A 27,043-nucleotide genomic window follows, 5' to 3' on the forward strand; every position below is an offset into this window, starting at 1 on the left:
TAAAAGAGTTTTTATTTTTCATTTTTTTCTGAACCACCCCATTAAGTCTACTTTATTAGCTACAATCAGCTACTTTTACAATGATCATTGCTTAATTTAAAAAAAATTACAATTGTTTGTCAAAGTCAACAAACAACCAAAACTCTAGTAAATAAGTCATAATTTGTTTCCAGAGTTGCCACAAACTTCAGAACAGCAAGGGTGACATCTGCTGGTCACAATAGTGAAATACATGTAAACACATAAGCTTCAAATCTGGGAGGAAACAGGGTACACAATGCCCCCCATTAATATGATACCTGCTGCAAAGCCGAAGAGGAAGACAACGTAGACAAGCAGGAAGCGAAGCATGTCCCGTAGAATCGTCTGAAAGAAAGATATCACTTATTAATACCGCCTGTGCAAAGCTTTACCCAGTGTTTGGGAGAATGTGGGGTGGGGCTTTTTTTTGGAGAAAGGAGCAATGTTTTTCTTATGGTGCGTTTACACACACAGATTTATCTGACAGATTTTTGAAGCCAAAGTCAGGAATGGACTTGAAAAGAGGAGAAATCTCAGTCTTTCCTTTCTGACCTGTTCTCTGTTTATAGTCTGTTCCTGGCTTTGGCTTCAAAGATCTGTTAGATAAATCTCTCTGTGTAAACACACCATTAGGGCCCTATTACACGGGACGATTAACGTGGGAATTATCGCTATATCGTTCAAAACGATAATTGTTTTGTGTAAATACAGGCAACGATCAAACGACCAACGAGAAATTGTTCATCGTTATTTTGGCGCTAACACCAAAATCATTGTTAATCCTTTGCTGTAATTCCACATTCAGTCACTAATCGGTCAGTGTAATTCCACATCGTCCCTTCATTTTTTGGGATCAGATGGAGTAAATGATCGTAGTATTGATCATAACTAATGACTATCATTCTTTGTAATAGGGGGAACGATTTCAGGTTAATGATACACAATCTCTTTTTTGATCATTTATTGTTAATTGTTAAAAATCATTTCATCTACTAGGACCGTAATTGTGGATAATCCCTTAAATGTGTGACATGAACTGCTCCATATTATATTTCCCCCCAGGAAAGGCTTCAGCAGTTCACTGCGGAGTTCTTACATCCTGTATGGGAGCATCCCGGCCTTCATGACCACATTACATTTTCACATGAAGGTGACCGTGTTTGGGGAAACATGTCTGGTGAATAGTTAGACTTTCTAAAGCCGTGTTATCCTACGACTAGGCAGATTTATCAGAGTGGATCAGGCTGTTTGTAAATTTGTTTAGACTGTCCAGTCTAAGATTAGACCACCGATTAGACAGCTTATGTTAAGGCCCTATTAAACAAAATGATTATCGGCCGCATTTGTCCGATAATCGTCTTGTGTAATACAAGACAACGATCAGCTGACATAAACGATGTCGGCTGATCGTTGCTGTCGTTTGTCTTTCAACATGTTAAGAAAAAAACGACTCATATTGCAGCGATCTGCTGCCGTCGCTCTGTGGAATAGGAGCGGCAGCTCAGACCGCTGCTATCTGCTATGGGCTGCTCGAACGATCTACCGATCTCCTGGGCTCACCGGCTCGCAGCTAACGCATGTAGTAGCGGCGGCAGCGAGCGGGGAATCAGGAGCAAGCGAGTGCCGACAGCTCTCTACGTGTAATAGGGGCTTTACCCTTATGTTGTTGGTAGGTTATTTGGTGCATGAATCTCCTGCTCAGAAACCTTCTGTATGAACCAGAGCAGAGACACTAACAAAGACCAGCAATAGCCCCTCCGAGCATCCATCATCCACTATAACTAATGTAAGTGACACCATGGAAGGCTTAGAGGGTCATTCTGATGTATTTCTCCAGCTACAGAGCTGATCATGTGATGGTCACATTGTGATTATTTTTAGTTGAGATTTAATCTGATTAATTCCGTTTATAAGCACCAGATATATAACTCTAAGCGGGTAAGTGCTCATGTCTATATGAATGTTCTGATTTCTGCAGTTTATTACTAGTCAGTGATATAACAGTATAGCTAAAGAATCAGACCTGACGAAGCGCGTGATCACGTGAAAAAGTTTGTCTGACAGCACCCGCTCCTCGACCTTTCCCCTTCCCTGCCGTGTTCACTCCTGGATTAATAAAGCATTCTACGGCATATCTTGTGGTGAGTGACCACATCTATTCTCCTTTATATTGCCTATTTTGGACTGTTTTCCTTAGCGTTGAGCACCTCCACTAGCCAAGCTGCACTACCAGGATTCAGCTTACCACCTTCCGAAGTTGCTCCAGGTGTTGCGCTAATAATAGTGTCGGCCATCAGACTCTCCCTCCATAGCTAAAGAATTATCACACTTACAAATCATTAGAGATGAGTGAACCTCAAGCGTGATAGAAATCGTCTGAGGCCGAGTGTTTGGCATTGGATTCCCTGTGCCTGGAGAAGATGGATGCAGTCCTAGGGCTGCCAGAGAGGCATGGATATAGCCTATGGGCTACAGCTGTATCCATGTTTTCCAGGACTCCCTATGACTGCATCCAACGTCCGTCTTGAGAGAAAAGAAAGTGTAATGGACACGTACACACATCACCTGAGAACAGTAATGTCTACCTATTGAGTGTATTCAAATCTCTATTAAGTTATCCCCACTCCACCACATAGGAGGTAAATGTGAGATATCTGGGCCCTACTGTGGTCTCCAAACTGCTCTGTGAATTTTTTTGTCTCTGTCTCCCCCTCCTCCTCCCTTCCGAGACGGCTGATGTAAACAAGTCCCTGACTGGCTGTATCTGCAACGTTGTAGTTTCTTTATAATGCTGGGAGGGTTAATCTGAGGTCAAGTTGCAGATGAACTGACTGTGATTTATCATCTGAGCATTACAAAGGAGCTACAATGTTGCAGATAAAGCCTGCCAGGGACTTGTTTACGTCAGCTGTCTCAGAAGGGAGGGGGAGGAGGGGGAGACAGAGAGAAAAGCTCACACACAGATTTTTGTGTCTTCAGCTGAAAGCAGCAGCTCAGAACTGGGGGAAGGAGACTGAATAGATAATAAGTATGGAAGTAATTGTTAGTGTCACCATGGGCAGCAACATATCAGAAGTTATGTTTAACTGGAATACCCCTTTAAGTCGGCACAACCCTTTAAAAATATACTGGCCCAGATATGAATTTGTCTGATTTTTGTTTTGCTAATCACAGCTGAGCTTTTGTTACTCAGAATGAGCTGTGACTGGTGTCTACCGGAGCCAAATATCAAATGCAATAACAAATTTGGGCCAGAACAAGCCTTTTGGTAAATACTGGATGACAGATATTATCACCATTGTTCTACAATAACCTTCAGGACATGAGATAATAGAGGACAATCTGACCTTCTGGATCATCACACTGTATATTCCAGTCTGCTGGAAGCCACGGGTGTAATATAACATATCCACCCAGCCGATCACCAATGAAAACACCATAAAGGCCACATAGACTTCACTTCCTGCAAGGTAAATGATACCGCTGCACAGCAGGAGGCTCGCTTGGAGGAAGCTGCAAAGAGAAATGCTGTGAAGTTAGGGCAGATTTGGATCTCAGTTGTAAACAGTGAGCCAACATTATTATTGCTATCTGATAGCTCTATTTAAAGGGGTATAAAGTTCGAAAAAGAAAAAGAGGCAGCAGAAGGAGTCATAAAATAATACAATAACAGCTCTTACCTCTTGAGTGCCTATCTGATGGCTGGCAGTCCTTGTGTACAGGCTGGCAGTCCTTATGTACAGGCTGGCAGTCTTTGTTTAAAGGCTGACCCATGTTCTAATTGTTTTTCAATAGGGTCCTATGGGTGAAGTATGAGCCTCCCATCTCATATATTGAGAAATACTCTCTATGTGAAACCATTATCGAAGACTCATATACAGTAACGGCATAATTCAAGACTTTTTTTTTTTGTGGAAATCAATAGTCCAGGCGATTTTAAAGGGGTAGTGCGGCGGTAAAAAATTATTCACAGAATAACACACATTACAAAGTTATACAACTTTGTAATGTATGTTATGTCTGTGAATGGCCCCCTTCCCCGTGTCCCACCACCCCCACCCGTGTACCCGGAAGTGTAGTGCATTATACATACCTGATCCGTGCCGACACGCGTCCGCCATCTTGTGCCAAACGTCATCTTCGGCCGGCTCGAACACCTCCTATCTTCCCGAGTGCCGGCCGCGTCATCAGCTGCTCAGCCGCAATTGGCTGAGCATAACTGTGCTCGACCAATCGCGGCTCAGCGGCTGATGACCCACTACCCCTTTAAGAAACTTTGTAATTGGGTTTATTAGCCAAATATGCCATTATCTGCATTCAAAAAGCCTTTTCCCAGGTCCCCCCCTCTCTCCTCTTTTCCATCCACTGCAAAAAATCAGGAAATTGTGTCTTGTTGCATCAGACACAACCCTGTCTGGTCTATAGAGAGGGGAGGGGGGAGGAGGAAGGAGGGAGTTAGCCGACAGCAGAGAGCAGATAACAGAGGATTACAGGCACGGAGCTGGGTGACAGCTGTAATCAGAGCTCAGAGAGGTCAGTGCTGACTGTCAGAGGAGATAAAGAGTGATTTATTTGTAGATTAACTCTTTGTTGTCATGTTTTGGTCTTTTATTTAGCTCTCTCCATAGGAGAACAATGAAGACAGGGGGGAGAGCTTCAAACTGCTTTTTCATGATAAAAATTCATTTTTCGGCTAATAAACCCAACTACAAAGTTTCTTAAAATCGCCTGGACTATTGATGTGTGCAAAAAAAAATTTCAGGACAGTGACACTTTAACTAGATGAGTTCTGGAACATTCTCTGAATACATTGATTTAAGGCCTTAAAGAGGTATTCCAAGAAAAATCAACTTTTCTCCTATCCACATGATAGGGGAAAAGTAGAAGATAGTTGGAGGGTCAGACCTCTGTACACCCCACCGATCTCCGTATTCTTCTGTATTATAAATAGAGCCCCAGGTACAGCACATGACCTGCTTCTCTGTTCCTATGGCGTGACAGAAAGAGCTGAGTATGCCGCAAGAGCGCTGTACTCGGCTCTTTCCGTTGGCTCCATAGGAACAGAGCAGCAGGTCATGTGCTGTACCTGGGGCTCTATTCATAATACAGAAGCCGGGGCCCAATACGGAGATCGGTGGGGTGTACAAAGGTCTGACCCTCCCACTATCTTCTACTTTTCCCCTATCATGTGGATAGGAGAAAAGTTAATTATTCCCAGATTACCTCTTTAAGGCCTTAAATCAATGTACTGAGAGAATGCTCCAGAACTCATCTAGGTAAATCCTGAATTATGCTGTCGCCCCCTTCCCCCTCCTGTGGTTAGGGGATACGTTAATCTTTCCTGGAATACCCCTTTAGGCTGGGTTCACACTATGTATATTTGAGGCTGTATTTGGTCCTCATGTCAGGTCCTCATAGCAACCAAAACCAGGAGTGGATTGAAAACACAGAAAGGATCTGTTCACACAATGTGGAAATTGAGTGGATGGCCGCCATATAACAGTAAATAACGGCCATTATTTCAATACCACAGCCGTTGTTTTAAAATAACAGCAAATATTTGCCATTAAATGATGGCCATCCACTCAATTACAACATTATGTGAACAGAGCCTTTCTGTGTTTTCAATCCACTCCTGGTTTTGGTTGCTATACAGCCTCACAAATACAGCCTCAAATATACATAGTGTGAACCCAGCCTTATAGTGCGTTCACACCTACAGGATCTGCAGTTAATTTTCTGCAGCAGATTTCATTTAAATAACTGAACACAGCATCAAATCTGCTGCAGATCCTGTAGGTGTGAACGCACCCTTAAAGGGGTTATCCAGTGCTACAAAAACATGGCCACTTTCTTTCAGAGACAACACGACTCTTGTCTCCAGTTTAGGAGTGGTTTGCAATTAAGCTCCATTCACTTCAATGGAACTGAGCAGCAAAACCTGCACCCAAGCTGGAGACAAGAGTAGTGCTGTCTCTGGAAGAAAGTGTCCATGTTTTTGTAGCACTGGATAACTCTTTTAAGATGGTCCATCTGCCCTTGCTCACGATATCAATACCAGTTTCTTATCCCATAAAACAGACGAAACTTACAAAAGAATTTCAAAGTAGCCATCCATCATTAATATTTGTAATGACGGTCGCCTCTTCCAAAAATAGATGATCTGTACAGAAAAAAAAGAAAAGCTTTGCGAGATCTGATCTAAACATTATATAACAAAGTACAAAAGCAAGTTATATGTCTACGAAGGTTCATTGGGGCAGACTGAATAAACAGAATGCAGACAGACTGAGGATGCGCAAAACTGATCCCACCCCTGAGGAAGCTACCCAAGAGCAATACTGGATGGACCTTGGATATGTTTAGGTGATATCCACCAAATTCATTGTGGCCCATGCCCTAAACACCCACAACATGCCCACAGAATTGTGCCGCACACCTGCAGTAAATGTGTCAGTCCACTAAAATGGACAAAAAAACTGACATTTTGCTGCTGGGAACACATTAGTACACCAGGCCCAAAGTTTTGTATTTGACCATGCATATTTACATTTTTATTTCTGGTTGAGCCCTTCATGCAGTAGGCTATATTACCAGTCTCTTCTAATACTTATAGGGCGGACTAGATGGAGCAGGGAGGGTTCTATGCCGACAATCTTCTATGTTTCTATCTTTACACCTTGTAACTCCACTTTCCCAATAGTTTGGTTTACATTATAACAACCAGACAGGAAATACGTTTTTATCATTATAGAGTTTTGAGTCATTTAAACTTTTGTCTCATTTTCTGAAAAGTTCAGTGTTACTAAAGTGTTTTTCCCGCAATTACTTTTCCCAGCTGCCACCAGGGGGCGCTGACCATTTACAGATTTTTACAGTTTCATTGATTAAAATACTAGGGGTTATCTAGTTATTTCAGAACTGCTATAAGTTACGTCCTAAATCTCCATCGTATTTCATGTTACTGACAAGTATTTGGATTTGGTAGAAGCACAGGGTGGATATCAACGAGATGCCCCTGTACCTGGCATATGAAGATGTAAACTCCTCCAAGCATGATGACCACTTCTCCAGCGACACGTGCATTGTCTTTCATTGTCCCTTGCAGTGGAAAGGGGGGCTGAAATAAAAGTTTGAAAAATAAATAAATAAATAAATATACATTACACAGGTCAACAGCATTTTTGGGGCCAAAGATATTTCAACGAATTTAGGGTAACTTTGGGGTGCTGATTCTGAATATGTCATCAGTTTTGCCAGATTGGCTCAAGTTTTTGAGAATTTTCGTGAAATGTGTAAAAAAAAAAGACGTAATTTGCTACACGCGCATTAACTTTATTGCTATTGTCATGAATACAATAAATTTTACAAAGTAAATGTTGATTTTAGTTTATTTTAACTAGTTTTAGAAAGTAATCTTCAAAAATGAACAAGACATGAAAAAAAACTTGAGCCAATCTGGCAAAACTGATAGCATATTCAGAATCAGCACCCCAAAAATACCCCAAAATCATTAAAATATTTTGGACACCAGTAAATTTTATTTTTTTTGTTGACCTGTGTTATCAAACATGGTGTAAAGTGAAACTGGCTCAGTTGCCCCCTGCAACCAATCAGATTCCACCTTTCATTTTCCAAAGAGTCTGTGAGAAATGAAAGGTGGAATCTGATTGGTTGCTAGGGGCAACTGAGCCAGTTTCACTTTACACCATGTTTGATAAATCTCCCCCACTGTGTATATATGTGTGTCGACCAAAGTGGATTAAAGTATTGCGAAAAATAACTTGTCCTCTATCCACAGGAAAGTGGAAAAGTAGGAGATCGTGGTTGGTCTGACCTCTGAACCCCCCAGAGATCTCTGTATAGGCCCCCGGCTTCTGTGTAATGAACAGAGCCACAGGTACGGCACGTGACTCACTGCTCTATTCATTTCTATGGAACTGCTGCTTTTCCATCGGCTCCATAGGATTGAATTGAGCCCAAGGCACCACTGTATATATATATATATATATATATATATATATATATATATATATATATATATTATTTTTTTTATGAAATACCCTTATTTTTTTCCTTTATCTTCTTACCTGTCCTTCCAGAGGTCGGTGGTAAGCCGTGGCCGTGAATATACACATATATAAAATATACAGGATAAACTTCAGATAAAATATCTTCCCAGCGAAGGTGTCCCACTTTTCCTGCAGCAAACGGTTCAGGGGCTCAAGGACTATCATTTTGTGTCGGTTCTATAGAAAAGAATTCGAGAGACTTGTATATAACCAAGAAATCACATATGGACGGCGTTAATAAATGTGGTGAAATGGGAAAGAAGAAGGAAGAGGACGCATCATTGCTGGATAATGTTTTATTCCTTTGCAACTGACTCTGAATCATTGATCCAATTATTTAAAAATAGTAATTTAAAGGGATTGTTCTCCAAAAAATGTTTTCTTTCAAATGAACTGGTGCCACAAAGTGCCAGAAATTTGTAATTTACTTCTATTTGAAAATCTCCAGTCTTTCAGTACTTATCAGCTGCTGTATGTCCTGCAGGAACTGGTGTTTTCTTTCCGGTCTGACACAGTGCTCTCTGCTGCCACCTCTGTCCATGTCAGGAACTGTCCAGAGCAGCAGCAAATCCCCATAGAAAACCTCTCCTGCTCTCCAGACTGGAAAGAATTCCACTTCCTGCAGGACATACAGCAGCTGATAAGTACTAGAAGACTAGACATTTTTAATGTAACTAAAGTAAATCCATTGAAGTCTATGGACAACAGCCAAAAATAGCTGACATGATCATTACTTTGACAGCTGTAGCAAACAGCGGCAGTTGTTCAATACATAGTGTGAACAACGGCCGTTGTTTGCATTGATTTCAATTGCACTTTGAAAAGAACAGCTGATGTATGTGTAAATTGAAAACGGACGTTCTTTTAATAAACAGTATTTTGTGTGAACATAGACTAAAACTGTGCTTTTTAAATTCCAACAGAGCTTTAGACTTTATAATTTTAAATTTAAATTAGTTGCACACTTTCTTCATTTTATTTTCTAAATAAAAATCGCAAACGCGAATAAACCCTTTAAGAAAACATGTTTCAAGGTTAACCCATTATTGTCAACACAATGAACTCTTTATTGTAATGCTGTAATAACCTTTGGATGAAGTCGATTGTCTCTTACTCACGTTGGCTCTACTCCTGAACACAATGGTTTCCAGCACAGAGCCGGGCTCATGTGTATCCACGGACGAGATGTCATACAGAGAGGTGTGAACTGGGCCATACGTCCATTCAGTGAACTTCCGGGACAGATATCTGTACTCCGGCTCTTCAATCTCCCTCCGAATTATGTGCTTCAATAACTAAACAACCAGGAGAATTCATGTCACAAATGACAGTGATAAAACTGAATTAGATACTGATCAGATTGCTTTAGATTGTGGAAGAGATGAGTATATCCTCATTAGTATATATATATATATATATATATATATATATATATATATATATATATATATATATACATACTCAGCTATTGGGCCAATGAGAATACAGCAGAAACAATATAGTCACCGTATGTCAATCATCCCTTATTAACGGGGCAGGTTTTTTTTTTACATGTTGGGGAGCATTATAAGTTTTACCTTCTGGTTCCATATTCATCTTGGTGGGAAATGTAAAAATGCAAGTGACCTCAAGAACAAAGATTATAGACTGTTATTAGTGACGTAGCCACCATGGAGGCAGACCACGTGACTGCTATGGGGCCTGTGCGGCAGGGGGACCCTGGTGAGACATGGTCTGCCTCCATGGTGGCTACAACTCACAGCACCCAATGGCTCCCTGCCCTGTCAGTCTCTCCTGTGGCCAGAGGCAGCAACAAGAGCCCCCCTTCCCCGTGATGCTCATACTCACATGAAGCAGCGTCCAACACCGTCCCTAATTGTTCCGTTCTCCCAACTCCCCGACACGCCAGTGACGTCACTCATGCCCTGGGGGTCTGGGTGGATGGAACTACGCAAGACTGTATGTGCAGGATTCATGCAGCCCTGTACAGTTTCTTGCTATAGGCTCCCATGAATCCTAGCTCCGCCCCTGCTGGTAAATGTGTGATTATATCACTCAAAGGGGAAGCTGCAAATGACCAAAAAAAGATGAAATCTCTTCTAGTCTAGTTCTATTTACTATAAAAACTAAGTACAATGGGATGGAGCACGGTGGAATTGCCTAAAAATCTGTTTTAATTGCGAATGTCTTTATTCTGCACACTGAGTAAACTTTCACAGAGAAAAATAAGTGAATAGCTAGGTTCAGGTTCACACTATGTAAAAATAACGGCTGTCTTTCATAATAACGTCCCTCATTTATTACATTTTTACATAGTGTGAACCTAGCCATTTTTTATATCAATGGCTTCTTATATATTTTTTAACCATCAAATATTTTCAAAAATAAAAAAAACTTCTCAAAAAGTTAAGTTAGTGTGAACCATGTTAGGCTATGTTCACATTTGGTATGAGACCGGCCGTTCCGTGACACGTCCAGGTAACAGAACGGCTGGTCTGAGAAAAGATCATCATCCCGGCCGGTACTGCAGTACATCCGTGCACGCCCGCATCAGAACTCCCCACTGCTCGCTCCATAGTGTGCACTGACAGCGGCAGCAGAAAACTGACATGTCACTTCTCCATGGAGCCGCTAGGGATCCTGGCCGGAGCGTACACTATGTGTATACACTCCGGACGGGATTCCCTCAGCCTGCAGCACTACGTAAGTTCCGTTGCAATAATGGCCGTGATTAGTATCACTATATTAGTATCACTTATGTTGTGTGAACATGGCCTTATAATGCAAACAACCGTGTATGTGAAATCTGGAATCCACATTGAATTATTGTTGTGATTCAGCCCAGCCTTGTTTTTCCTTCACTGTCCAATGACCATGTTAATGTTTATTCATAACTTTTTTAACTATGTTTTTGGATTGTGTTAGATACATATTCATAGTTCCCTTTGGTAGTTTTTTTAATTAGTGTATAGTATTGTTTTTATTTCTATTATTATTGTTGAGTTTTCTAGGTCCCTGTTTTTGATGGCATTGTATCCTTTATAATCTGTTACATTGTAGCTCTGGATATCTGGAGACATCTGGATAATGTAATGATTTGGTGAAGCTAGGTAGACATATACTATGTAGAACAAATATTGGGCAAAATCACTGAATTCAAATGTTTCATTCAGTCCCATTTCAAAAGAAATAATAATACAAAAAGGGCCCAATTAATGCAGTCTGCCTTAAAGGGTTACTCCGGTGAAAATCTTTTTCTTTCAAATCAACTGGTGTCAGAAAGTTATCTAGATTTGTAATTTACTTCTGTTTAAGAATCTCCAGTCTTCCAGTACTTATCAGCTGCTGTATGTCCTGCAGGAAGTGGTGTATTCAGTCTGAGACAGTTCTCTCTGCTGCCACCTCTGTCCATGTCAGGAACTGTCCAGAGCAGCAGCAAATCGTCATATAAAACCTATCCTGCTCTCTAGCCTGGAAAGATTACCAATTTCAGCAGGACATATAGTAGCTGATTAGTACTGGAAATTTTGAGTTTTTATTTCTGAACTAGGCATAATTCTATTAGGCATAATTTTCCTTAATTTTTTATTTAAAAAATATTTAGGAGGCCCTTGAGTAATAATAATAATAATAATAATAATAATAATAATAATAATTACTAACAGAATCATGAGACAACTCCAGCACAACAAGTCTATAAATCTGACTTTGGTTCCCATAGCAGTCTCATTAGGTGCTTGTGCCTCCAACACAAACTATAAAGAACAGAATAAACCTGAATAGAATGTATTTGTGACTAACCTCAATTCTACCCAGCTTTGCTGCTAGCTTCATAGGTGTGAGACCTTCTATGTTAGTAAGATCTTCAAGTCTCATTTGAGGATTCAACTGCACTGACTTCTTTAGGATGTCGTCGTACATGTTAGTAATAATCTCAGTGTTCTCTTCGGTGTCGTCCGCCGCTATGACCAGAGCATGCAGAACGGTGTTCCCATGAGTATCCTTGGCAGCCAGGTCAGCTCTCCGATGTGGGTTATTGAGGAGATAGTTGACAATGTTGGGCTGGTTAGTGCAGGCGGCAAGTGAGAGAGGGAGTTCTCCTGCAAAGAAAACAAGTTTTCAGGATACTCATATGCTTCACTATTAAAATGGCAAATAGTAAATGGGGCATGCCGTATTACAGAAATGATGCCTCCTAAAAGCAATATGTCCATAATACATGGCCTTATAGTATATGGACGCTGCACAGAGGGGCCTAGCTGGGAGGTGCAGAGGGGACCTAACACTTTATAAGGGCTGCACATGGGGGCCTAATACTATACAGGCGCTGCACATAGAGGCCTAGTAATGTATGGGAACATCACAGAGGGGGCCCAATACAATATAAGGGATACACAGAGAGGCCTTAAACAATGCTGGGGCTACAGATAGGGACCTAATACTATTTGAGGGCTGCACAGAGGGGCCTAATGCTATATGGGGGCTGAACAGAGGGAGCCTATTGCTTTAGATAGGGCAAAGAGTGGACTACCTAATATATAGGAGCTGCAAAGACTAATACTAAATGGGACTGCTCAGAGAGGGGAAAATACTATAAGGGGGCTCCACAGAAAGGCCAAGTATTATTTGGGGGCTGTCCAAAGGTGGCATAATACTATGTTGGGGCTGCACAGAGATTGGTCTATTACTATATAGGAACACAGAGGGGGGCTAACATTATATGGGGGCAGGCACAGAGGGGTCTATCTAGCATATAGGGTACAGAAAGGGGCTAACTACTCTATGGACAAACAGAGGGAGTCTAATACTATATATAAACATAGGCCTTATACTATATGGATGCATACAGGTTGGCTATAATACTATATAAGGGCATAGATGTGAATGTAATACTAAAAGGGGACACATAGGGGCCTAACTACTATTTGAGGGCACATAAGGGGCCTAATATTTTATAAGGGGCACAGGGGTGGGCCTTAATCGGTTATTTTCATCACAACTATATCTAAAACAGTAGGTCATTAAAAGTTAATAAACTCTGCAATTAGTTCTATGTACCTTTTAGCTATGTCTCCCTTCTAGGCACTCTGAGCTATCTGTAATGTTTAAAGCTGGTTGTCTAGGTGCCCGACCACCTCTCTGTGTTATCAGTGGTGGCCGGGCTGGTGACTCTGCAGTGTCCCAGAACATGCAGACTACTACTCCTATTATGCCCATTTCTATTGCTGTGTCAATGCCTGTTCTGGTAAGTGTTTGCACTGCAACTGCTGCTGGTTTTCCCCTAGTATTCTCTGGTATTGTGCATTTTCATGTGTATTCTCATGTGTTCCTGTGTATTACAGTGTACAGTGGTATGCAAGGCTGTTGATCACGTGACCTGTAACCATGGTTCCTCCAATGGCCGACTAGCTCTGGCCAGGAGCAACCATGTGACCTCCCACTTCCTGCTGACAAGTCAGTTGAGCCCCTGCTTCCAAGCAAGGAGGTTGTGTGGTTCTATCCTCTCCCACAGAAGAGTGACTAAGTCTGCTGCTATATACAAGTCTTCGGCTGTATCTGCCTGCTCAAGTGACCGGATTCTTCTCTCTCATCTGGGTGTCATTCCGTTATCTCTCCTCATCGCTGCAAGGATTCACAGCAAGTATTATTCTCAAGCTAATCCACCCAGCAACGCTATTTCTCTCATACTCCTACTCCCATCATCCGGCACGTATTCTCACAGCCTATGCAGCACCACTCCTGCTTTATTTGTCAAAGCCTGCTATATACCCGGTTGCATCCGGACAGAACTGTTGCTACTAGTTACCTCATCTATAATAAAACCGCTGTTACTGAACCCTGGTATTGGTGTCCACTAACTGGTGCCCTGACTAAGTGCAGCGAAGAATCGCATGCCCATCATCACCCGCAGATTCCACAGACCGGCCCTACAGCTGTGCCGCCCTCAGGCCTATACCGTGACAAGTATACACCCCTGCAGCTGCCCCGGTCATTGCCCGCTCATAACACCAGCACTGCGGAAGTGGCCCCCAGGGGCCAGGGCATCGCATTTTTGGCGTCACGAACAGGATACAGACTGTGTTGTGCCAACTGTCAGTGTCCCCAGAACTGTACTGCTACCCCCCAGAGACTTTGCCGATTGCTATGGGGTTGATTGAAGTGTTTCGGGCCCTGAACTGTACACAAGATGGCCGCCGTCTTCTTCAATTTCTGGCTGCGCCATACCCCGGAGAGGAGGGGGTTAACAGCCATGCTGCCAAAGCGCGGGAATCGTCCGGCACCATAGACTTTCCATTGGCTGCTTCTGATTGGCTGCCTGGGCCGGATGACGTCACTGTTGCTGGGCAGATTCTGGTGCCTGATCCTCCAGCCTGGCGCTCCTCCCCTTCCTGCTACAAGTTTCGGCCAGAGCGTGACAAGATGGCGGCCCCCGAGAAACGTTTGCCTGCAGCCGCAGCACCAGTGATGCCGGAGTTGCCGGAGAGCAATCCTGCCTGCCTGCTAGCACCGCTCCCATCCTACAGCGACACCAGCTGGGACGCTGCCCCGTCGGACGACGGAAGTCTTCGCCGGGCCTTCATCCCGGCCTCTGCTGATCGAAATGAGGGGCCCATACCTGACCTCGCTGACCTCGCTTCTTGTACCGGAGGGTCCTCATCACCGGACAGCGAACATATTGTAAGTGGACCGACTCTGTTGTCCTTAGTCCCTGGCCCTAAAGGGGAGACCTCTGCTAAGGCCTTCATATCCCCGGGTCTGTGGCAACCTCCAGGGCGTGATCCGCCGCCCCTGCCGCAATGGATGCTCGGGCCGGGGCCTAAGATTATGCAGCTGATCGAGGACATTCAGCAGGACCTCGCTGCCCTGTCGCCTGCCACTACAGCTGCCACCGCTATGCCTAGCGCTACTCCTGCAGCTTCCACTACAGCGGGCCCGTCTACTACCGCAGTCCCCTCTACTGCCCCCACTGCTGTGGCTAAGGCTGCCTCTTCTACCACGACCGTCACCTATCATGTGGCCCCCATCATCTCTCCTATCACCACGGTGACGCCCAGCATTGTAGTCACTACGGCATCCAGTGATGCTTCTGCTCCAGGCCCTTCACGCTATCGCTATCCGTGGAAGAAGAAAAAGAAGAAGCCTACTCAGGGTCCTCCAGGACATTTCTGCTAAGTATCCTTACAGAGACCAGAGCCCTTAAACTGTGTTTTTTTTGTGTGCTGTTTCACCATTCCAGTTCCTGCAACGTTCAAGGTTCGTGCCTGGTCCTTCTGACCAAGTTCCCTGTACTAACCAGCCATGAGCTGATGGACACTTACCATTACAAAAAGTTCTCTAGTGCCTGTCCCAGAGCCTTTTACATGGACGATGTCTAATTGCCTAAAAGAGACTCTACCTAACAGAGACACTTAACCCATTCCTTCCTAATGCACTTTCCTGTGATTGTGTGTTCCACACAGGGTATTATTGCACTCATTTCATTATTGCATTTTTTTTCTACTATTGCATTCCAGTGTTATCGAAGTCTTTGTATTTCCTCCTCTGAGTAAGCAAAAAGTTACATAGATTGCCTCAGAGTAGAGTGCCTCTTTTGTAAAACAGTATATTTTCCAGTGTCTAAGTCAGATAGCTCCTCCTCTGAGTAAGAGAAGTCAGTATATATATATACCTCAGAGAAAGTCCAGTTTATGTAGGAGTGTATTTTCTCATCCAGTCTCATTATTGTGTATTATTATCATATCTATAGCTGGAAAGATTTAGTTGAGCCAGTTCGTATGCAGATTTTTCTCAGATTTTCATTCAGATTTTTCTCAGATTTTCATTCAGATTCATGTGAGCCAGTTCTCCTCAAGACCTCGCAGTATTTGTTGTCCCTTGTGTTTCCCTTCCTTTTGTTTCCAGTATTTGTTCGCCTCTGTCTTGTCCCAACACAGTAGTTATCACACATAGTCATACCTAACCTTCACACTGGTCCATACATATCGCACCTTGGATACCTTTTCGTGTGTTTGGTCTGTGGAGTGCTTGTGTGTGTGATTGAGTGGTATGAAAGGGAGCTCCCCATGTATGTTTGGTTTTATTATTTTGTTCTTTTCTCTTCCAGGTATCCAAGACACTACTCAGACACGCCAAGGTAGTACACAGGTCTTCACAGTTCTCTTTTCCAGTAGGGTAACACATTTAACAGAAAACCTACTGTCTAACTGGCTGGAATATGGAGGGTCACCCGCCAGCCGTTAAGTTGTCCTGGCTTACACGTCAGATGGTTCACGCACTAGCTACCTGGTCGCCAGAGTACGTTAGGCACCCCTAGGTGAAGTCCTGCCACTAGGGTTTCTCATTCTCTCTCTCTCTTCTCACCTGTGCCTTGGGCGTGGGAAACACACACCTCATCACACTCACTCTCATAATTCATTCCTGTTGTTTGATTGTCCAGTCTATTCATGTTTGCTGCCTTCTAGATTCGCCGAGGTCGGCTCAAACTTGCTAGGGAGGTATGCAGTGTCCCAGAACATGCAGACTACTACTCCTATTATGCCCATTTCTATTGCTGTGTCAATGCCTGTTCTGGTAAGTGTTTGCACTGCAACTGCTGCTGGTTTTCCCCTAGTATTCTCTGGTATTGTGCATTTTCATGTGTATTCTCATGTGTTCCTGTGTATTACAGTGTACAGTGGTATGCAAGGCTGTTGATCACGTGACCTGTAACCATGGTTCCTCCAATGGCCGACTAGCTCTGGCCAGGAGCAACCATGTGACCTCCCACTTCCTGCTGACAAGTCAGTTGAGCCCCTGCTTCCAAGCAAGGAGGTTGTGTGGTTCTATCCTCTCCCACAGAAGAGTGACTAAGTCTGCTGCTATATACAAGTCTTCGGCTGTATCTGCCTGCTCAAGTGACCGGATTCTTCTCTCTCATCTGGGTGTCATTCCGTTATCTCTCCTCATCGCTGCAAGGATTCACAGCAAGTATTATTCTCAAGCTAATCCACCCAGCAACGCTATTTCTCTCATACTCCTACTCCCATCATCCGGCACGTATTCTCACAGCCTATGCAGCACCACTCCTGCTTTATTTGTCAAAGCCTGCTATATACCCGGTTGCATCCGGACAGAACTGTTGCTACTAGTTACCTCATCTATAATAAAACCGCTGTTACTGAACCCTGGTATTGGTGTCCACTAACTGGTGCCCTGACTAAGTGCAGCGAAGAATCGCATGCCCGTCATCACCCGCAGATTCCACAGACCGGCCCTACAGCTGTGCCGCCCTCAGGCCTATACCGTGACAAGTATACACCCCTGCAGCTGCCCCGGTCATTGCCCGCTCATAACACCAGCACTGCGGAAGTGGCCCCCAGGGGCCAGGGCATCGCAACTCACTCCATCACTTCTCTGAAGGGAGGGGTAGTCGGGATCTCAGAAAGCAGCTCCCCTGCCTGGCCACCTTATCTGCAGTAATCCATCTTCACACTGACAGCTCCCAGCCCCATGAAGCTGTCAGGACAGAACCTGGTAAAGCAGAGCCAAACAGAACAGCAGAGTGCAGAGCAGAGAAACACAGTAACGCTGGCCAGAACAGCCAATGACTGTGGAGGCGTCCGCTTCTCCACCCAAAGCAGGAATTGAAAGCAGGCCAGGAGCATGAAATGGGGTAAGGTTGGCAGCTGAGAATATCCCTTTAAAGCTTATGGTGGAACAGAGGAGGGCACAACTGTTATATTAAGGTGGAGAGGAGCAACACAAACGGGAAGTTTGAGAATGAGGAGTTAAGAAAATTTGTCTGCCAAATTCTGTGGCTACGAGTCGTGGCTCAGAGAAGTTTTCATTATGGCCCAGGCTAGATAAAGAAGTGAACAACTCAGAGATCAGACGACATCACTTAACTCAGAGAAGATGCCCCCAGTGACTCACTGTAATCACTTCATGTGTAGACCCAATGCAAGGCTGGTATGGACACAGTCTGGGGGAAATATTGGTACTTGTATAGAGGATTAGTCATGTAGCACAGGGGTGGTATTTTGTGGTCATGATACGATACTGGTGTTATTGGTATTGTTGGCCTTAAAGTACTGCATCTGGTCTGTAATAGTATGGTGATAACATTTCCTCTTTGTATACTGGTATTATTGCTCAGTATTCCGGATTGGGCCAGTAACAATATGGTGGTAATGTGTATGATGATGATATTTGCTGCTGTTATTTGGTAACTGTATTACCTATTTAGATGTTCATAGAATTATCATGCATGAAAAATGTTCTTACCTATGTTAAAGAAGTATTCCACTCAAACATAACTTTTAATATTTTGCTGCCCATGGTGAGAATAACAATTCCTTCCATACTTGTTATTATCTATTCAGTCTCCTTCCTCCAGTTCTCAACTGCTGCTTTCTGCTGAAGACACAAAAATCTGTGTGTGAGCTTTTCTCTGCCCCCCTCCCTTCTGGGACGGCTGATGTAAACAACTCCTTGGCAGGCTTTATCTGCAACATTGTAGCTTCTTTGTAATGCTTGGGGGATTAATCACAGTTAGTTTTTCAGAACCTTGACCTCAAAATAACCCTCCCAGCATTACAAAGAAGCTACAAAGTTGCAGATAAATCCTGCCAAGGACTTTTTGACATCAGCTGTCTCAGTAGTGAGGGGGGAGGAGGGGGAGACAGAGAGAAAAGCTCACACACAAATTTTCGTTTCTTCAGAAAAGCAGCAGCTCAGAACTGGGGGAAGGAGACTGAGTGCATAATAACAAGTATAGAAGAAATTGTTAGTCAGACCATGGGCAGCAACATATCAAAAGTTATGACATACCCCTTTAATTTTATATATATTTAAAAAAAAACTTACCAAAGTAGAAACTGACGCCTTTCTTTCTGTGTTGGAAGAAGAGGCCATCAGCAGATGCATGCACGTCAGCCTTGTTTTCCATCAAAAGCTTCACTAAATCTAAGTTCCTCCTTTCTATTGCTATGTGGAGAGCTGTCTGTCCTGTGCGAGACAAAAAGAAAGTACAGAGGTGGAAAAAATCCCAATACAGTTGTACCTTGGTTTAAGAGTAACTTGGATTAAGAGCATTTTGTTTTTTTAAAATTGTGACTTGGTTTAAGAGCATTGCTTTGGTGTAAGAGCTCCCTGTACTGGGTGGGAGGGGGAGTGGGGGAGGGGCATGGTCTGCATAGCGGGGTCTACAGCACAGTACTCTGACCCAGGAAGTCTCCCTCACCTTCCAAATCATAGCAGATCCACTTCAGGCTGGGGCTTACATCAGGGGACAGGACTGTGGAGGTAATCTCTTCATAGCTGTAACCCCTCTCTCCCCGGTGCCTGGAGTCTCTGTCCGCCCTTGTGTTTCCCATCCTCTTCATTAAGGAAAACTGAATTCCCACCCTGTATCTACAAACTGCTGCTGTGTTATCAGGGTTATACAGTTACTATACATTATACACCACATGCTGATTGCTATACTGTACAGTAACCTATATATCACATATCCAGCTGCTGTGTTATCAGGGTTATGCAGTTACTATACATTATACACCACATGCTGATTGCTATACTGTACAGTAACCTATATATCACATATCCAGCTGCTGTGTTATCAGGGTTATACAGTTACTATACATTATATACCACATGCTGATTGCTATACTGTACAGTAACTTATATATCACATATCCAGCTGCTGTGTTATCAGGGTTATGCAGTTACTATACATTATACTCCACAAGCTGATACTATACTGTACAGTAACTTATATATCACATATCCAGCTGCTGTGTTATCAGGGTTATACAGTTACTATACATTATACACCACATGCTGATTGCTATACTGTACAGTAACTTATATATCACATATCCAGCTGCTGTGTTATCAGGGTTATACAGTTACTATACATTATATACCACATGCTGATTGCTATACTGTACAGTAACTTATATATCACATATCCAGCTGCTGTGTTATCAGGGTTATACAGTTACTATACATTATACACCACATGCTGCTATACTGTACAGTAACTTATATATCACATATCCAGCTGCTGTGTTATTAGGGTTATACAGTTACTATACATTATACACCACATGCTGATTGCTATACTGTACAGTAACTTATATATCCCATATCCAGCTGCTGTGTTATCAGGGTTATACAGTTACTATACATTATACTCCACATGCTGATTGCTATACTGTACAGTAACTTATAACATATTCAGCTCTTTCTACATATTTGTTTCATTTGTTTTACATGTTATACAGAATATAAAATCATTATCTTGGGGGTGTGGATCCAATTGTCTGCATTTCAGTGATTTCTTATGGGAAGGACTCTTCATCAGGGGTACATATCACTGTTACTTTTGCCCCATTATAGTTCAGTGCCTTAGTGAATTGCAGCCATCTTGACTTATTGACAGGCCAGACAGTAATGTATATGGTAGAGGTGGCCTCTTCTTTTGAAGGCAAACCACCTGCCAACACCCCATAAAGGAAAATTATGGGGACATTTGCTATTTTATAACTTTACAAACAGCCATCAGCTACGTGACAGGTATCACTTGTTTTATCTCACTGGATAAAAGGGACATGTCCCAGCAGTCACCTGGTCACCTCCACATCACCTTTGGCCGCTGTGTTATACGTCCAGTAATCACTTTCTACTTCCCTTCTTTTTCTTCCCTCAAGAGAAATAGAACTGAAAATGTCAGTCACTGAACTTATGGCCTTGGTTGTAACATCCTCCCAGGTTTTGCCTCTAGAGCTCACAGATTGGAGGGAATTTTTTGTAAGACCAGTATCCCAGTGTACAGGCCAGATGTTATAAGCTGATAATGTGCATTCTGATAAGTATGGCATGAGCGGAGACCGCGACCCCCATTCTGTCCCCTCCCCACCCCTTTAGTATAAGCAGCACAGATGTCAAAAAGCCCAAAAAATTGTGTGACATTTTGGTTTACCAAAAGGACCCTGGTTTACATCAGGGAGATCAAACAAAACACTGCAGAGACACTATCACATGTCTCGATGTCAGTGTATTCTAGAACATTACCCCCTGGGAAATGAAATATGCAAAAGAACACTGCAGAGACACCATCACGTGTCTTGACATCAGTAAACTAGCCAGACCTTCCTCCGGTAAGGAACATCCAAGCCAAGGAATGTGATGATGTCTCTGCGGTGTTTTGCGTCTTTTTGCATGCACTTACTAGTCATTGCTCCCACTAGCCAGAATCCTACTCCACACTGATGAGGGGCAATTACCCTGAAACAGCTGTCTGTGGATGGATACCTTGCTCGGGTGGTTTCCTTGATTAGAGACATTCCTTGGCTTGGTTGTTATTTCCTGGAGGAAGGTCTGGCTAGTTCACTGACGTTGGGACACGTGATGGTGTCTCTGCAGTGTTCTTTTGCATATTTGATTTCCCAGGGGGCAATGTTCTAGAATACACTGACGTCGAGACACGTGGTGGTGTCTCTGGGGTGTTTTGGTTGATCTCCCTGAGGTCAACCAGCGTCCTTAAGCATGCACTTACTAGAATTGCTCCCACTAGCCAGAAACCTCCTCCACACTGATGAGGGGCAAATATCCCGAAACAGGTGTCTGTGGGTGGATACCTTGCTTGGGTGGGTTCCTTGATTGGAGACATTCCTTGGCTTGGTTGTGCCTTACCGGAGGAAGGTCTGGCTAGTTCACTGATGTCGAGACACGTGATGGTGTCTCTGCAGTGTTCTTTTGCAGTTTTGGTTTACCAGACTTCTGTGAGTGCTGTAATATGGTGCAGGTGAAAGCTATTCTGATTGGTGCAGGAGGAAAGGAATTTTTCAGGGCCGAGGATGTAGTCGGCTCTCTCCAGCAGCTTTACAGAGAATGAATGGAGCTGCCAGAGAGAGCCGAGTACTCCCTAGGAATGAATAGAGTCCCAGGTCACGTTCCATATCCATGGCTGTATTCAAAACAAAGGAGCAGGGGTGTTCTGGAGTTCAGCAGGGGGTACGAAGGTCAGATTCCTTAGTTGTCCCTTATCCTGGGAACAAGTTACTTCTGGGTGGACAACCTCTTTAACACTATTCTCATACTTCTTGCACCCTAATGTATTTCATATGTGTATAGACACACTGTGCATCTTTTAAGAATAGTGTATAAGGTGCCTTACGTATCTGGTATATTAGCTTTCCTTCTCCCATACTAGAGATTAGCATTTCCCACAGAGCTGTCGGTCCCATCTTCCCTGGGCTGGAATCAGGATGTAAATAGCCAGAGACGCATCTGCAGATAAATCCACTAGCAGATCCCAGAGCCATTTAGTGATGATGATGATGAGATTTAGCTGTTTCTCTCACCTCTGCCATTGCACAAATAACATCAGCAAAGCCTAATTACCATTAATGTGCTGGGATTGTGTAATAATGGGCATTAGAGGAAAGGCTTTCCAATCTATGAATTAGAAATGATGGTTTTTCCTTCTGGATTTTTATGTATTGACTTCTCCTACATAGTAATAGTAACAACCTAACATATATGCACATTTATACATGCGGAATAAGATTTATCTGACCTCAGGATGGCATTGCACCCCTGATTCCCTTACAATGGGTCCATTGTATGTCCTCCCCTCGTACGCAGTCTGGGGTGGACGACAGCTCATCGTATGGAGCTATGACGCAAATGGCGTCCATTATTCTATAGACTTCAATGCAATTCATTGAAGTCAATTAAAATAAGGCCACAAACAGGTGGTCTGGATGTCCCTGAGTCTAATTCTTAGAGCCCTATTACACGGCCCGATATTTCAGAGCAAGCAAGCACCGACCTATCAGATCAGCGCTCGCTCTTTGCTTGCTGTTGGCGCTATTACACGCACAAACAGCGAGCGGGGGCCGGGGGGGCATAGGACCGTCGCTGCCGCAATTTTAGGTAATGTTTTAGATCAATGATCAGCCAACATCGTGCATGTCGGCTGATCGTTGATTTACAACATAACCCATTACATGAAATGATTATTGGACACAATGGCCGTTAATCGGCCAATTACAGCCAATAATTGCTTCGTGTAATAGTACCCTTAGTCATAGCCACACGGGCTCAAAACGCGTTGGCCTCAAGGACTACCAGACTACTTTAAAATGGGATGAATACAATTAGTTTTAACTTGGTTCTGGATCCCCCCTTTAAGTTCTGCAGTCATAAGTCACCAGGATTTGTTTTAAGGGTAGAAGGATACAGGATTGATGTTCTACTATAGAAACAAGCAATCATTTCCATTGTATAGCATGGCAGCAGACGCACTGGAGGATTATAGTAACTGTCTACTTACTGTATGAGGCTATGTTCACACTGCGTATATGTCCGGCTGCATATTTTCGCGGCCGGACATATACGCGGTAAATTCTGACCGGAGATTTACGCTACTTGCTACGCTACGCTACGATCCGAGCGTAAGTTTGTACGTAGTATGAACTGTGCAGCCGTACTTCGTATACTTTCCATTATACGCAAACTACGTTAGTCTCCGGCCGCTTATTCACGGAACGCGCTACGGCCGGAAACTTACGTAGTGTGAACATAGCCTTAAAATGATCATCACTAAATACATGAGGCCGCCCTATGTTAAATATAACCCAGTAGTGGTGTGTAATATAATACATGATCATTATACAGCGGGAGGGCAGAAACTACGGGAGAGAACAGTACAGTAATGATACTTCTTCTTCTAGAACCTCTGTAGGTGTGATTTAGAGTAACCTTTTATTACGGATCCCGCAGTTTTATCACTTACTACGGCTCTCAGATAGGTCGGCTGCTGCAACATCTATGACGACAAGCAATGACCCTACCCCTATAGTGGTTGTATCTGTGCCCGGCCCCTCCTGCAGCCTGACTCTACGGGCCACAGCCGCCATCATACGGTCTGTATGCATGGAGCACGCACAGAGTGACTCATATCCTGTGTAGCTAGGCAAGTATACAGATTCACTATAGAAACATATTGATGATGGTTTCCTCCACTCCATGGAAATATCTATATTCTGGTTTAATCTATAGTCAGCAGAAGAGGTTGGTAATCCATGTCAATGCATTTAAGGGGTAGTTTACCAAAAATGTTTTATTTCAAATTAACTGGTCCCAGCAAGTGCCAGAGATTTGTAATTTACTTCTATTACAAAATCTCAAGCCTTCCAGTACTTATCAGCCGCTGTATGTCCTGCAGGAAGTGGTGTATTCTCTCCAGGTTGACACTGTGCTCTCTGCTGCCACCTCTGTCTATGTCAGGAACTGTCTAGAGCAGGAGAGGGTTTCTATGGGGATTTGCTACTGCTCTGGACAGTTCCTGACATGGACACAGGTGGCAGCAGAGAGCATTGTGTCAGACTGGAAAGAATACACCACTTCCTGCAAGACATACAGCAGCTGATAAGTACTGGAGATTTTAAAATGGAGGTAATTTAAAAATCTATATAACTTTCTGAAACCAGTTAATTTGAATGAAAAAAAAATTGCTTTAAAGGGAACCTATCACATTGAAAATGCAGTCCAATCTGTGGATATGTTACAGAGCGGGAGGAGCTGAGCAGATTGTTATATAGTTTACTCTGGGCATATAATGAGATCTGTCAATCACTGAATAAGACCGCCCATGTGACTTCAAAATGAGCAGAGATTTATAATCAATGAATAAATGAAAAATTACACTGGTATTTTCCCACAATCTGTTCAGCCTCTCCTGCCACATAACATGATGGCCGCACACTGGACGCCATTATTTCCGTGAGGTTCCCTTTAAGCAATGCCGTACAGACATATCCAGGCACAGTACTTCATATCACACACAGCGCTGGGAAAAATATTTATTGGAAAAGAAAACTCCAAGGACTCCCCTTCTCCTGGCCTCACTTACCGTGGTAATAGTCATTGGTATAGGCTGCATTCACCAGTTGATCTAAATGGCCGGTGTTCTTTGCAGCCTCCAGCAATATGGGGATAGTGCCATTTCTCCCATCTCTTAAATTCCACATGGCCTTTAATAAACATGTCTTCCCAGTGTCAGCATCTGCATAGAAAATACATTTTTAGCTGGTATTTGCCTTACATCAATGTGTATATATCACATTCTTTGTTTCTGAAACACATAACAGGGTACATTGTACCTATATTGTACATGTCTATATTAGTTAAATGGGTAGTTCAGCAAAAAAGAAAAAAAAATCTTTAAAGTCAAATGGTGCCAGAAAGAGCCAGAGATTTGTAGTTTACTTTTATGTGAAAAATCTCAAGTCTTCCAGTACTTATTAGCTGCTGTATGTATTGCATGAAGTGGTGTATCCTTTCTAGTCTGGAGAGCAGGAGAGGTTTTCTATGGTTTTCTTTTTGCTGCTGCTCTGGACAGTTCCTGACATGGACAGAGGTGGCAGCAGAGAGCACTGTGCCAGACTGGAAAGACTACACCACTTCCTGCAGGACATACAGCAGCTGATAAGTATTTTTTTTATAGAAGTAAATTACAAATCTATATAACTTTCTGGCAGCAGTTGATCTGATGAACTAGCCCTTTAAAGGACACTCATTGATGGCATAGTTTTTCATCTCAGTCATACATTAGAACACCCCTTTAAGCTGAGCACTACAAGATGTTCTACTTTCATATTCCTGCCTATATAAGCAATAGGTGACTATTATAGAAAGCCGTGGTTTTATGTAATATACAGTCATTGGATGAGAAATTCCGCTTTAATCATACCCCTAAATATATACTTATAATTTAGAGTGTATCCTGGTGTAACATATGTAGAAGATATTCAAGAGAATCGGCTGTTGGCCTCACATAACTGCTCATTATTGTAGCAGTCCTTAAAGGAGAAGTTCACCCAAATTTTTCTCTTTCAAATTAACTAGTGCCAGCAAGAGCCAGAGATTTGTAATTTACTTCTATAAAAAAAAAAAAAAAAAAATCAGTCTTCCAGTACTTAACAGCTGCTGTATGTGGTGCAGGAAGTGGTGTATTCTCTCCTGTGTGACAAGGTGCTCTATGCTGCCATGTCAGGAACTGTCCAGAGCAGTAGCAAATCCCATAGAAAACCTCTCCTGCTCTGGACAGTTCCTAAAATGGACATAGGTGGCAGCAGAGAGCACTGTGTAACACAGGAGAGAATACACCACTTCCACATACAGCAGCTGATAAGTAATGGAAGACTGGAGATTTTTTAATAGAAGTAGATTACAAATGTCTGGCACTTTCTGGGACAAGCTGATTTAAAAGAAAAAAAAAAAGGTGAACAACCCCTTTAATGGCATCCAAATACAAAGCATGACTACCACAACCATCAGCTGCTGCCTGTAACCCCTAAACAATAATCCAGGGTGTGATCATCTGCAGAGATGCGGAGATCATCAGCTGATGCATACTCGTGTGACTGGCCTCCTGCTTAAAGTGTCTTTTCAGGAAGCGCAGTTATATACGGCAGATAAAAGCCCTGAAACAATCCTTTAAGTGTTGGAAATCAATCCGAAGTGAAAAGTGAATTACCTAATAAACTGAGCAATGTAATAACAACGCTCATTATAGTGAGAGTCTTATCCAATTATGGACGGAAAACAAGGTTTTCTTATGATTTTACTTGGTTTATAAGTGGTCTTCCTGGTACAAATGTAAAGTTTTTTTCTTGTTAGAATGGTCTGTTTTGTGTTTAAAGGGATAGTTCAGCAAAAAAAAAAAAAAAAAAAAATCTTTAAAGATCAACTGGTGCCAAAAAGTTTCGAAAATTTGTAATTTGCTTCTAATAAAAATTTTTCTTGTACTTATCAGCTGCTGCATGTCCTGAAGGAAGTGGTGCATTCTTTCCAGTCTGACACAGTGCTCTCTGCTGCCACCTCTGTCCATGTCAGGAAGTGTCCAGAGCAGTAGCAAATCCCCATAGAAAACCTCTCCTGCTGTCCAGATTGGAAAGAAT

The 27,043-nt window shown here is 42.9% G+C and overlaps 1 protein-coding gene across 1 annotated transcript in view; it reads right to left on the reverse strand.

Moving 5' to 3' along the window:
- The window catches only part of TRPV2 (transient receptor potential cation channel subfamily V member 2), a 55,702-nt gene that overhangs the window by 10,259 nt on the left and 18,400 nt on the right, over positions 1 to 27,043 (reverse strand). The window contains exons 4-12 of the mRNA XM_069945598.1: positions 24,994 to 25,146; positions 18,939 to 19,079; positions 11,895 to 12,193; positions 9,212 to 9,388; positions 8,112 to 8,270; positions 7,046 to 7,141; positions 6,114 to 6,184; positions 3,369 to 3,534; positions 300 to 366 (exon numbers count right to left, since the gene is read on the reverse strand). Of these exons, the coding sequence (XP_069801699.1) occupies positions 300 to 366; positions 3,369 to 3,534; positions 6,114 to 6,184; positions 7,046 to 7,141; positions 8,112 to 8,270; positions 9,212 to 9,388; positions 11,895 to 12,193; positions 18,939 to 19,079; positions 24,994 to 25,146 (1,329 nt within the window). The remainder of the gene's footprint in view (positions 1 to 299; positions 367 to 3,368; positions 3,535 to 6,113; positions 6,185 to 7,045; positions 7,142 to 8,111; positions 8,271 to 9,211; positions 9,389 to 11,894; positions 12,194 to 18,938; positions 19,080 to 24,993; positions 25,147 to 27,043) is intronic.

The sequence above is a fragment of the Dendropsophus ebraccatus genome, chromosome 11, assembly GCF_027789765.1.
Source record: "Dendropsophus ebraccatus isolate aDenEbr1 chromosome 11, aDenEbr1.pat, whole genome shotgun sequence".
NCBI lineage: Eukaryota > Metazoa > Chordata > Amphibia > Anura > Hylidae > Dendropsophus > Dendropsophus ebraccatus.